Source organism: Ciconia boyciana, chromosome 2 (assembly GCF_034638445.1).
Source record: "Ciconia boyciana chromosome 2, ASM3463844v1, whole genome shotgun sequence".
Lineage (NCBI taxonomy): Eukaryota > Metazoa > Chordata > Aves > Ciconiiformes > Ciconiidae > Ciconia > Ciconia boyciana.
Window position 1 is genome coordinate 168,335,817 of NC_132935.1, and position 12,214 is coordinate 168,348,030.

The window sequence follows — 12,214 nt, forward strand, 5'->3', positions numbered from 1 at the left end:
GTGTTGCACTCTAGATATGTCTGGAGCTTCAGGTAAGGTTCAGTCCTAAATGTAGGTGGTAGGCCAGCAGTAATTAGGAACTCTTCTGTTTCAAAAACTGCTGGGTTAGGGAGGTCTTACTACTGCTTATAGAAATAACTGTTCCTGTGAAAAGAAAGGAGATGAACTATTCCCTGAATTCTCATCTTGCGTTATCCCAGATTATACTTGTTTAGACTAGCCTTTCCAGAAAGACGCATTTCATGCTCTGAGCTGGGTTTCAAACCTTCAGAATGCTAAATATAGTTAATAGTTTGTAAAATACCAATAAATCTTAGCCCACCCTTTCTAACAAGCTATGTGATGCTAAGCAGTTGTGCTCTGGGAAGTGAGGTTAGTGAACAGATTCCCTTTCTTAAGCAAAAAATGGCAGGAGGAAAGCTTTATGTTTCTGAAAGTCTCTTTTCTTTCTCTCCTTTTCTGTGGGATATGAAGAAATTACTCCTGCATTTCTCTCCTTTACCAGATGTGTTTGGTTTCCTGCAGTTACCCATAGCTGTCTCTTTACTGCAGCTAACAATGCATTTTTCTCTTGTAGGGCTGGGGTTTGCTGGGGCCCAGAAATGAGCTCTTTGATGCTGCAAAGTACCGGCTTCTCGCTGACCAGCTTGGCTGTCCTGACGAGAGGTGGTGCTCAGAGGGCAAGTGGCGCTCCAAGTCCGGACCTTCTCTCGCCGACTTGTCAACCTGCTGGCGACGGATGGAGCCGGACGATTCCATCCAGCCCATGGAACAGGGCAGGATGCCTAAAGCAATGAGGAGGGAAGAGCTGGAGGAAGGGGAGCTAGAGGAAGGGGAACTGGAGGAAGGAGAGCTGGAAGAAGAAGCAATCGATGTTTCTGATTATCTACCTATGGCACACCAGGACGCTCGAACCCCAGGCAGAGATGCAAGGTATGTCTGCTCTTATAGCTGTTAATCCGGGGCAGTAAAGAAGAGAGACTTTTCTTTGTAGCTGATGCACCCCTGCAGTTCCACACAGTTGAGCTGCAGCTTCCTACATTGCTGGTGTGGCCTGTCGATGGGCCCAGCACTGACTGCTGTACCATTCTCTACGCAAGCAATAGTGGGGTGGCCTCGTCTTTGTACCTGGCTATCATCACAAGGGAATGCACAGGCATCTCCTGGAGTCTTGCCCTTTGGATAGACTGCTGCCTGCTTGTTACCTGCCTTTCTTATTCTTTGCCTAAAGAGATTTCCATTCCCAGAAATTGTGCATGTGCACTTAGACCTTTTTTGACCACCCTGGTTTTGAGGGCAATATTAAATCTGCTCCTTTTCATCACCATAGTTGCTTGCTTGATTTCATATTTTATGAGCACAAATCTTGTATCTTTAATACTCAACAGGAGTAAGATCCGTAAGGACCTGATGGTGGTGGTTGTGTTTAGGGATGCTCTTTGAATCACAGAATCATGTAGGTTGGAAAAGACCTTGAAGATCATCGAGTCCAACCGTAAACCTAATACTACCAAGCCCACCACTATACCATGGCCCTAAGCACCTCATCCAAACGGCTTTTAAATACCTCCAGGGATGGAGACTCCACCACTGCCCTGGGCAGCCTGTTCCAATGCTTGACAACCCTTTCAGTGAAGTAAAATTTCCTAATATCCAGTCTAAACCTCCCCTGGCACAACTTGAGGCCATTTGCTCTTGTCCTGTCACTTGTTACCTGGGAGAAGAGACCGACCCCACCTCGCTACACCCTCCTTTCAGGTCGTTGTAGAGAGCGATGAGGTCTCCCCTCAGCCTCCTTTTCTCCAGGCTGAACAACCCCAGGTCCCTCAGCCGCTCCTCATAAGACTTCTGCTCTAGACCCTTCCCCAGCTCCGTTGCCCTTCTCTGGACACGCTCCAGCCCCTCCATGTCTCTCTTGTAGTGGGGGGCCCAAAACTGAACCCAGCATTCGAGGTGAATGCTGGATTCAGAATTATGTATTTATTAAATCTGTTAAAATCTGTTGATGCTATCTGGTTTGTAGTGCTAGTGTAAAGGTTTGATTGCTTTTTAGTAGGTGGCTTTACTGAGCTGGGTGATTGTTCTGTGACTGACAGATTTTAGTAGCAAGATGCAACTTGACTTTTCAGATGACCAAAATTATCTGTGCCTTTAACTACTCAGTTTCAGACCTCAGTAGCAGACCTGAAGTGAGGTGGGTCTGAGCACAGAGTGGATATTTGTATATCAAACTGTTCTCATCTTCCATCTAGCCGAGGAGGGAGTTCGATTGAAATGACAGACGACAACACTGCCATCCGTGCCCTGACGCAGTTCCCACTTCCCAAAAATCTCCTGGCCCAAGTGATTCAGATTGCAACCTCTTCCTCCACAGTCAAGGTAAGGTGCCGTTTGACCCCTGCCAGGGACGAAGCTCAAAGTCTCCAGCTGGAATCACTTTGGATGCTTTTTTTTGGGCAGCTGAGAACTAGGGAGAGAAGGGAAGTTAAAACTAGGCCTAGAAAAATCAGCCTGAAGAGCAAGGAAAAGACTTTGTGGTGAGAATTGAGGAAATCTCTTAATAGAAGCGTGAGGAATGTTGTTACTTGAGGCCAGGGCAATAGGGGAGCTGCTGTCTGTATGAAGGAGAATATTTTCTGAGGGGATAGGTTTGCATTTTCCCCATATATCTGCAACAAACAGAAGTTTGTGTTACTCGGAGCAATATGTAATTTCTGTGCTGATGGAATTTTTCTATAACTTGATTCTTGCCAGTATCTGGTGATCCTCCTCCTTGGTATGTGTCACTCACCTCCTTTCTAGACCTCATGTGCTTAGCAAACAGGAGCTGTGCTCCAACGCGTAGGCTCTCGATGATGTTCTTCACACAGGTGTCCGCGCTCACTTCTGCTTAGCCAGTGCCTTGTGAGCTGGGGGGGGTGGAATTCAGTGCAGTAAACCTGTTCTAGTGCACTGTTCAAAAAAAATGAAACAAAAACCCCAAAATAAATAAAAAAACCCCCCAACAACTTAAGCTCTGCTTAGAAATACTGGGGTGTGTTTGAAAATGCCTGCCTATTTAGGTAGGCTCTTAACATCTCCCCCAGTCTGTCTGATGCTGTTTATGTGCCTTTTAGGAATACATGCAGTTCCGTACAGTAGGCACCAAGACCAAGATCTGCAAGCTCACACTCCGCTGGCCCTGTCCGATGACTTTTGCTGCCAAGGGCCGTCGCAAGGTGGAGGCAGAAAACAAAGCAGCGGCACTGGCCTGTCAGAAGCTTAAGGTAAGTGCACACAGCTCCTACATCCCATGTCTAATGTGTCTATGAATAGAGGCTCCTTGCACCTGACTTACTGTATTTGAGCCTAAAGGGGTGATGCCTGAAACTTTCTGATCTTTGACTTCATGCTTAATACATATTTCTGAACACGTATTTCTGAACCTTAGGATTCGGTCAAAACTGCTGTTGTACCCCTCTAGTGTCTAATCTCTGATGACCCCGTGAAGGCTGTTCTGCTTGTTTTGAGCTCTCGACAAAGTGATGTGTAGGGATGACCCTGGAAGTGTTAGCCTGTTCTCTTGGCCACCTTGCTGCTGTCTAACTAAGACAGACTATCTTCTCATTCTTGCAGGTGGACTAATCCAGACATATTGCTGCAATAGTTTTGCTGCAGACTCTAGAGTCAGCAGAGGGGAAGTCTAAGAAATAGTGTAGAACTTATTATTGAATTGGCACAACATACCAGAACCATAGCAAGAGAGTTAACAGCCCTTGCAGGAGGGTTTTGTCAGATATAATTGTGGCTGCTGTTTCTTTGATGGGTCTGTTTAAGACCTTCTTGTGAGCATTGTGTTGGGGACAGGTAGCAGTTGGCTCCAGTGTGTCCGTTTCCCCAGAGTTGAGATGGGATCATGTCTTGTTTCTTGCTGTGGCAAAAGCAGGAAGAGATGGATTTGGAATATGGGGTAAGGAGTTAGCCTATCCGAACGTGTAGGACCCATGTGTTCTATATACCAGCACTTCATATGCAGCAGTCTTGTCTCTGATTGTGTTGTTTGCCTCTTCCATTGCAGAGCCTTGGCTTGGTGGACAAGAACAACAACCCTCTCAGCCATGCTATGTACAACATGACTTCACTCCGGGAGCTTGGCGAGAACCAGAGGAAACCCTGCCACATCAAAGTCCCCGAAGCTACCCTGCGCAAGATTGAGAACTATCTGAATCATGTAAGGCTTGCTCAGCTCTCTGAGAACCACCTTTGGCCGATCTCATTTAACTTCAGGAATTGCACGTGCCTTGAGAGCTTCATGTCAAAACGTTCAGGGAATTCATAGCTTGATAGTTTGCCACAAAAACTGATGAGTCTCTGCCGACCTTTGGGGAAGGGAGACCGACCTCTGCCGACCTTTCTGGGCACTGGGCTTTCTCTGTAAGCACCTCTGACATTTGCCTGCATTGTTTGGCTTTTGGGGTGTTACGGAGTGCAGTTTTGGCTTGCGTGTAGCCTCCTTTGTGGGCTTATGAATGCTGCCTTGTGCAGGTGTTGGTTCCATTAAACTCTGGTTGTGCCTTGTAGCTTTACAAGGGCCGGGTGCTGGTACTTGCACATTTCCCTTGGGAGCGTCTCTCGCAGTATTGTACATCAGTGGTGGGTGCAGGTCCCCAGGCACCTGGTGGTGCTTTCACCCAGGAAATCCCTCTTCCTGGTGGACCAGTGGTGAACAGACACCCATGGGAGCTGAAGCAGTGCTGAGACAGGGTTCCTTAGGAGCGTTCACTGTCAAAGCAGGAGTTGGTGCTAAGGTAAGATGAAGTTGAGCATAGCTCAGGTACAAATGTGTGTAGCTTATTGAAGTCATTGAAAATAATGCCCGTGTTTGGAAGTTGGCAAGTCACCGATGCAGCACTGATGCAGTACTCTTAGGTCTGAACAGTGAAGATCTTGGGCAGTATTTACAGTATCTTACACATGCTGTAAAATAAATGAAGCAGTAGTGAATGTCCTAGAAAGCCAAGACTGTGCCTAAGACAGCAGCCGCTTCTGAATGACCTGCTGAAAGTGACTGAACTAAGGGCTAGGAAAGTTAGAAAAACAGCGGCATCTTGAAGGAACTTGGTCTGCCTCCCGTGCTTACACAGACATTAGCTGTCACACCGTGCATGGAAGGGATGGCTTTGTGAATAAGGCTGAATTCAAAAGTACTGATTCATAGCTGAACTTTTAATCCTGCGAACATCTGGGCCAATGCTTTGATTTGTGTTCTAGATAATTCCTGACCTGTTGTTGCTCCTTTTAGTTCTTCCCGTGGGATGTGGGACTTCTGTTTTTTCTTTTGCCAAGATAGACTATTTCTGGCTTAGCTGAACGCTTATGTTTTGTGCAAGTTACGTGTCTGGGCTTACTGAGGGAGAGAAGGGTGGTGGTGTAACTTGATAGTTTCCAAAAGTTGTCTTTGAGGGGCCGTTGCATCACTTGCATGCAGTGTAGCCACTGACTTGGGGAGCTTAAGTTACTGTTTTGTGCCTGTCAGTTCAGGCATCAGCGCTAATAGCCCTCTTAAAATAGGGGACGCAATGAGGAAAATGCAAGGAGCTGCCCAAGTTAATTCTCACTTTAAATAACCTCAATTCAGAATATAAGTGGCTGAGTTACCTAAAATCTGAAGAGACTTCGGCAGAGCTTCGTGGTCACTGCAAAGCCAGTCTGGCTGAGTCTGTTCCACGTGCTTGTTTCTTTCTGTCCTTCTCAGGACTGGTACTAATCTTTTTGTCCCTGCCAACTTTCTCCATCTCTCCCAGTATCCAGTGGACATCAGGGAATCCAGGCCCCGGATTGCTGATGACATGATGAACCTGAGCAAGGAATCTGGTGCGATAAGTGATGCAATCACGGGGAAGACATATATACCCATGTTGGAAGCAGAGGAAGTGCGCCTTAGCCAGAATCTCCTGGCCCTCTGGAAAAGGAGAGGATCCTCGTGGCAGGAGAGCCACCCACTGCCAGTAGATCCTCACAAGGACACCATCCTATCAGCCATTGAGCAGAACCCTGTAGTGGTAATAGCAGGAGACACAGGCTGTGGGAAAACCACAAGGATCCCTCAGCTCCTGCTGGAACACTACATCCTGGAGGGACGTGGCGCCCGCTGCAACGTAGTGATCACCCAGCCAAGGAGGATCAGCGCCATCTCGGTCGCCCAGCGTGTGGCACAAGAGTTGGGTCCCAACATGAGGAAGAATGTGGGCTACCAGGTGCGACTGGAGAGCAAGCCACCCGCCAGGGGAGGAGCCCTGCTCTTTTGCACCGTGGGCATCCTGCTGCGGAAGCTGCAGGGGAACCCCAGCCTGGAGGGTGTCAGCCACGTCGTGGTCGATGAGGTCCACGAGCGAGACGTCAACACTGATTTCCTGCTCATCCTGCTGAAAGGCATCCAGAAGCTCAACCCTGACCTGCGCCTGGTCTTAATGAGCGCCACAGGAGACAATCAGCGTTTCTCGCATTACTTTGGGGATTGCCCTGTGGTCAAGGTGCCGGGTTTCATGTACCCCGTGAAGGAGTACTATCTGGAGGAGATCTTGGCCAAGCTGGGCCGGCACCGACACCGGCACTATGAGATCAAGGTGGGTATGCAGCGTGGTGGTGAAGCTGTTTCCCTTGGATGAGGCGCTGACTTCTGGCATATCAGCAGGGGAGAGTTTGGGCCTGGAACTGGTCCCTCTTTCCTGTGGTTGTTGGACAGTGTTTGCTTAGCTTTAATTCCACATCAACCTTCATGAGGTAAAGTCAGCTTAGTAGAATCCCAGAGTATTTTGATTAAATTATGGATAAAGATGACTTCAGATTTGGGTCTCAGTTACTTTTGTCCCTCTTTAAAGTGAAGTTTGTTTATGTTTGAGTAAGCTAACAGCTCATTGTACTTGTGTATGCCTATACATAGATGCAGACTTGAATGTGTGCGAGCCTGGTCCAAGACTAGGATGCTTATGGCTTACAGCAGTCTGTTACCTAAACGCTTACCGTCCTGCATGACTGAATTCCCTGATTGCTGCTTTTTGCAACTAGTCTTACTGTTCCTCTGGAAAATGCCCTCCAGACATGTACTCTTGGCTGTGGTGGGTAATCTTACTTCAGTTGTGGGTCATGGAGTCACAGAATTGTTGACGTTGGCCAGGACCTCTAGACACTTTCTAGTCCAGCCTGCTGGACTAGAAGCTGTCAGCCCATTTCTCCATTCTGTAGAGGTCCCTCCCTACAACCATCTGGTGTATCAGCCACTTCTCCCAGTTTCATATCATCAGCAAACTTGCTGAGGGTGTCCCATTGCCTTCAGGGCAATCTTCCCGTCTCTGCTCTGGCTGGGATTTTTACCTGTGCTTTTTAAGCTGGCCTGATAGGTATGTTCCAAATTATGGAGAGATACAAAAGCTGCTGCTCTGTGCCTGGTGGATTTGAAGTCCCAGGTGCCTATGGCACAGTTTTGTCCCCAAAAATTTCATGTTAATTTTTGTTGCATGCTGTTTGGTAGAGGTACACAAATCTGTTAGCTTCCAAATCTGGAGAATGGGAAAGGGACTGTATTTTCTCACTGCACAGCAGAGGAAACTGGCAGCAGTTGTGACCAGAGCAGGTTCCAGATGGAGCCAAAACCAGGCTCCTGAGGTTCCTGGCTCCTAGTCCTGGGCAGGCTGTCCAAGTATTTGCTCTCTCCAGAAGATGCTCTGGGAGGCTGTGTGCCTTTCTGCTGTCTGCTAGATTGCTGCTCATTTATCTGCGTGTGTCCTCCTATTTTATCCAGCAATCAGATGACGAATGTGTCCTTGATCTTGATCTGATCACCGACCTCGTACTCCAGATTGATGCCCATGGAGAACCAGGTAGGTTCTGCCTTGCCGCCTTGCTCTTGCCTTTTGCTGGGGGGGAAAAAGTGAACCCTGCAGAGCCCAGACCCTTTGCAGAGAGAAAATATGATGCTGAGCTGACTTCTGCAAGGCCACCTTGAGTTCCTGTTGGACTGAGTGGTCTCGAGCAGTGTGGCATGAGCTAATTCTGAGTCTTTGGCTAAGACAACATCTGAGTCTTCAGTGTCTCGGTCTTAGTGTCCTGAGATACAGCTGTTCCTGGGGTGAAGGGCAAGACTTGTCTGTGCTCCAGCGTTTGCAACATTGTGCTGCACAATTTAGTTATTTTTCTGTATTGGAGACCCATCCCTGTTAAATATCTTTGCCTGGGAGGTGATGTTTTTGTGAGGAAAGCAGGACTCTCAGATGACTTCTAAAAGTTTTAAGCGTTTCAAAGCTAGTAGAAGGTATTCACTCTCAAACTACAGGTAGCCTGGTTTCTTTCTGGCTTTAAAACCTTGCCTTAACGACTTCACAGAAGCAGATACAGCACAGCAGGTATGACGTCTAGATGAACGTTCCCCTGGGTCTGACTTCCCATAATGGCTGTATCTGTCATTTGTTCACGATAAGTACGATGCAGGTTTCCTTAGCGATCAGCTGGCAGGGGGCATTGCAGACCAAGGCCCTGCTTTTCTTTAGGTTTCTTGGGATAAAGGTTGCTGTGGGCTTGGGGAGATAATGGCTGTCCCTTCTGTGCAGCAGAAACAGTTTCTGTGTCTCCAGCTGGGGAAAAGCGCTTGGATTTCTAGGTCGCTTGTTCTTAACTCTTGCTCTGTTTCAGGTGGGATCCTCTGCTTCCTCCCTGGTTGGCAGGAAATCAAAGGAGTGCAGCAGCGCCTGCTAGAGATGCTCGGATCTCAGAACAGCCGGTACCTCGTCTTACCAGGTGAGATGGCAGTGACAGACCTTTTCTCCCGGGATTCAGGAGAATGGATAGGCCAGTTGACTTGATGAGCCCCTTCAGCTGTTGCACTCTGATACAGAGCAAGCTTGTATGCTCTGATGTACGTACCTGTTGTGTAATTGTGCATGTTGAGCATGAATAACTCCTCCTAGCAGGGGCCATCCAAATCTGTATGGGATCAGAGAAACTGGCTTCCCGTTTGCCTCCAGCGATTCAGAATTAGGCAAGGAGGAAACTGCTAAATTCTGCATTGCTGTAGCTGCATGCTGAGCCTACATAGCAAAGACCTTCAAGACCCGTTTTGTGGGATGGAGGTGTACTCTAGCTCAGCTTTGATTAGTGAATGTAATGTTCTCTCTCCCAGGAGGGAAATTTATAACAAAAGCCGGTATCACTCTGCAAGGCTGTAGGATTTTTGGGGCTGGTTTGTTTGGGGTTTTTTTGTTTGTTTTTTAACAGTCTTTCCTATTCAATGTCAAATAAGGCCAGCCAGGAGCACAACTTTGAGCAGCTCAGTTGCTAATAAATGCAGGTGTTTTGTGAAAACTGCATGTTCTTGTGCTCCCCCGCTGTTCTGTGCAGTTGCTGGGAATTTCTCTGCATCACTGATCTGTAATAGGGCAAATATGTTTTTTGCATATGGTATACCTAAAAAGGAAGAGTCACAGGCCCTTGCTGATAACCGTTTTTGACCAAGTGAAACCAAATGACAATGAGGATACCCCATTCCCCTGCCCCATAGGCCTTTTGAAAAGCGGGAGCTGCCAGAACTGGACTGTGGGAGGGAGTGGGACTCCTGCTTGGGGCCCAGGGATATTCTGGTGGTGCCGTTAGCCTCTCTGGGATGGGAGGTGATCAGAGCTCCTGCTGATGTTGAGCCATAGGTTGAAGCAACTGAAATTAGGCCTTCCCTAATGATGTGTGGAAGATTTTGCCTGGGGTCTGGCTGGCAGGAAACTGCTGACAATGATCATCAGTATTACAAGTGCTGTCCCCATCCCTGTCCCCCATTTCTGGAAGTGGGAGGTGATGGTACAAGAGGGCTGAGAATCTCTGCCCACCCTGGCCTTGTACTGCAAAGCAGCTCAGCAGGGCAGGACTGACTGGTTTTGATCTCCTAGTGCACTCCAACATCCCCATGATGGACCAGCAAAACATCTTCCAGCGGCCTCCACCTGGCGTCAGGAAGATCGTCCTGGCCACCAACATCGCCGAGACCTCCATCACCATCAATGACATTGTCCACGTGGTGGACAGTGGCACGCACAAGGAGGAACGCTATGATCTAAAGACCAAGGTACTGATGTTTTCTCACCTCTAAGTGTATTTGGGACGTACTGGAGCTAATGGATGTTTTCAGGGCAACATTTGAGATGCCATTAATTGGATGATAGAGCTGCTTCCCATTTGGCCCTTGGGGCACTGGCACTGTGTCCCTGCTTGGAGACAGTGTTTGACTCGTCATTCAGAGAGCGTTTGCCTTCACCAACCTCCCTGCCAGGCTCCCCATTGACTTCTGTTCAACAGGCAAAAGGCTGGTGTCTTCAAAGAAAGTTAAGGCAAATCCTGCTCCCTTCCTATCTCTCCGTTACACCGTCTAACATCTGTAGCTTTTCCATTTGCCTTCTGCCTTTTTCTACGATTTCATCATAAACTGCTCTTGTTTGAAGCTATCTTGACCCCAGTGCCTTAGCTTGTTAGTCAGCTTTAAGGGGGGGGGGGGGAGGTTTACAGTGCTCTCGGGCCACGTTTCTGGCGCTGTGCCCTGCGAAGGCTCTTGTGCGTACACTTTCATAACAACGTGAAGGCAGCTGTGCCGCTGTTGCTCTTGGAAGAAGGGATTCTGGCTATACACTGCTGCCCCCTTCCCTCCCTGTGCTAGAACATCTTACTGGGCCCGGTGGCCATTCACACCTTGGAACAGTTCTAGTTTCAAAACAACCCTTTTATATCTGCCCAGTTTTAACCCAGTTCATCTCACAATGCAGACCTTGCCTGTGCTAGCATGTGGCAGGACTGGCGTGGGAGAGGCGAGGACCACGCTTCGCTGGCAGCTCCCAGCAGGGCAGCGTGATGAGGCCCTGGGGAACACGGTGATGTGGAGCCAAGGCAGGCGTCCAGCAGATGGCATCAGGGTCTCATCCATGCACTGAGCGGCTCAGGCCTTCACGCTGCTGCTTGCTGGAGATGGGCTTTGCAAGATGCAGGAGAGTGGGAAAGGCTTCCCTTGCCCTTTAGTGGGATGGTTGATCAGTCGTGAGGAGTTTCCGAGGTCTGTGGACGGGATGGTAGGCTGCATTTAAACAGGACAGAGAGCCGTGAGAGCATTCATGCCTAATCCTCCTTCTCTTAGGTGTCCTGCCTGGAAACGGTGTGGGTGTCCAAGTCGAATGTGGTGCAGAGGCGAGGGCGTGCCGGCCGCTGTCAGTCGGGATTTGCCTATCACCTCTTCCCTCGCAGCCGCCTGGACAAGATGCCAACTTACCAGGTTCCAGAGATCCTACGCACCCCACTGGAGAACCTGGTGGTTCAGGCCAAGATCCACATGCCGGAGAAAACGGTAAGCACAGCACATGCCTGCAAGACTGCAGCTGACTGAACCCGCAGGATGCGGCCTGCCTGGTGCCAGTTCTGGAGATGTGATTTGACTGCAAACATGAGTAGGAAAAACCCAAGATGCTGATGACTTTAGTTCTTGCTTTCCTAAATGCAGTGCTGTCTAGGGAAGTTAAGACCAGGAAACGTATACATTACGTAGATTACAGAGTATGTCTAAAAGACTCTGCAAGAATGGAGGGGGCTGAGCTCATATCCCTGTAGGCAAACAAAGAGGGAGCTGTGTTGCAGTCTGGGGCCCTGGGGCAGGGCAGTGGGCTCCCCGGGGCTCTCCCACACTCCTCTATGGGAAACATGCCTTTTTTTTTCCTTTTCCCTTCCCCCCTTCCCCCCACTGCGTTGCAGGCAGTTGAATTTCTCTCCAAGGCTCTGGACAGCCCTGACATCAAAGCTGTGGATGAAGCAGTGATCTTGCTGCAGGAGATCGGTGAGCTAATGCTGTGTCCTGGTGTGGGTGGGATGGAAACATGTTTGCTGTCTAAACATGGGAAGTGGGAGTTGGCACAGGATCCTGCGGGACAGACTGGGCAGGATTGTCCCTAGACAGGGATGGCAGCTGATGGGGACTTCCCAAAACTCACACATTGCGGTGCTATTTTATTTCCCATGCTGCTTTGCGCAACAACTGGGAAGAACTTCCCAAAGTTTAGAAAAAGAAAGGGGGGGGAGGGTAGAGAAAGAAGAAAAGCTGGGATCTGGAGTTCATAGCTGGGGTCTTGTGGATTGTCATCTGGCTGTTACAGCCTTTTCTTTGGCCTCGGGTCAGTTTAGACCTGGGAGGTTCTGGGTGCTTACTGCAGGCACCCGT

At 48.9% G+C, this 12,214-nt stretch overlaps 1 protein-coding gene across 4 annotated transcripts in view; it reads left to right on the forward strand.

Annotated features, from left to right (window-relative positions):
• The window catches only part of DHX30 (DExH-box helicase 30), a 35,490-nt gene that overhangs the window by 20,304 nt on the left and 2,972 nt on the right, over window positions 1–12,214 (forward strand). For all 4 annotated transcript variants that reach the window (XM_072854932.1, XM_072854928.1, XM_072854929.1 and 1 more), the window contains 10 exons: window positions 578–933; window positions 2,253–2,379; window positions 3,117–3,266; window positions 4,058–4,210; window positions 5,784–6,605; window positions 7,781–7,859; window positions 8,668–8,772; window positions 9,912–10,087; window positions 11,144–11,350; window positions 11,752–11,833. In XM_072854932.1, the coding sequence (XP_072711033.1) occupies window positions 578–933; window positions 2,253–2,379; window positions 3,117–3,266; window positions 4,058–4,210; window positions 5,784–6,605; window positions 7,781–7,859; window positions 8,668–8,772; window positions 9,912–10,087; window positions 11,144–11,350; window positions 11,752–11,833 (2,257 nt within the window). The remainder of the gene's footprint in view (window positions 1–577; window positions 934–2,252; window positions 2,380–3,116; window positions 3,267–4,057; window positions 4,211–5,783; window positions 6,606–7,780; window positions 7,860–8,667; window positions 8,773–9,911; window positions 10,088–11,143; window positions 11,351–11,751; window positions 11,834–12,214) is intronic.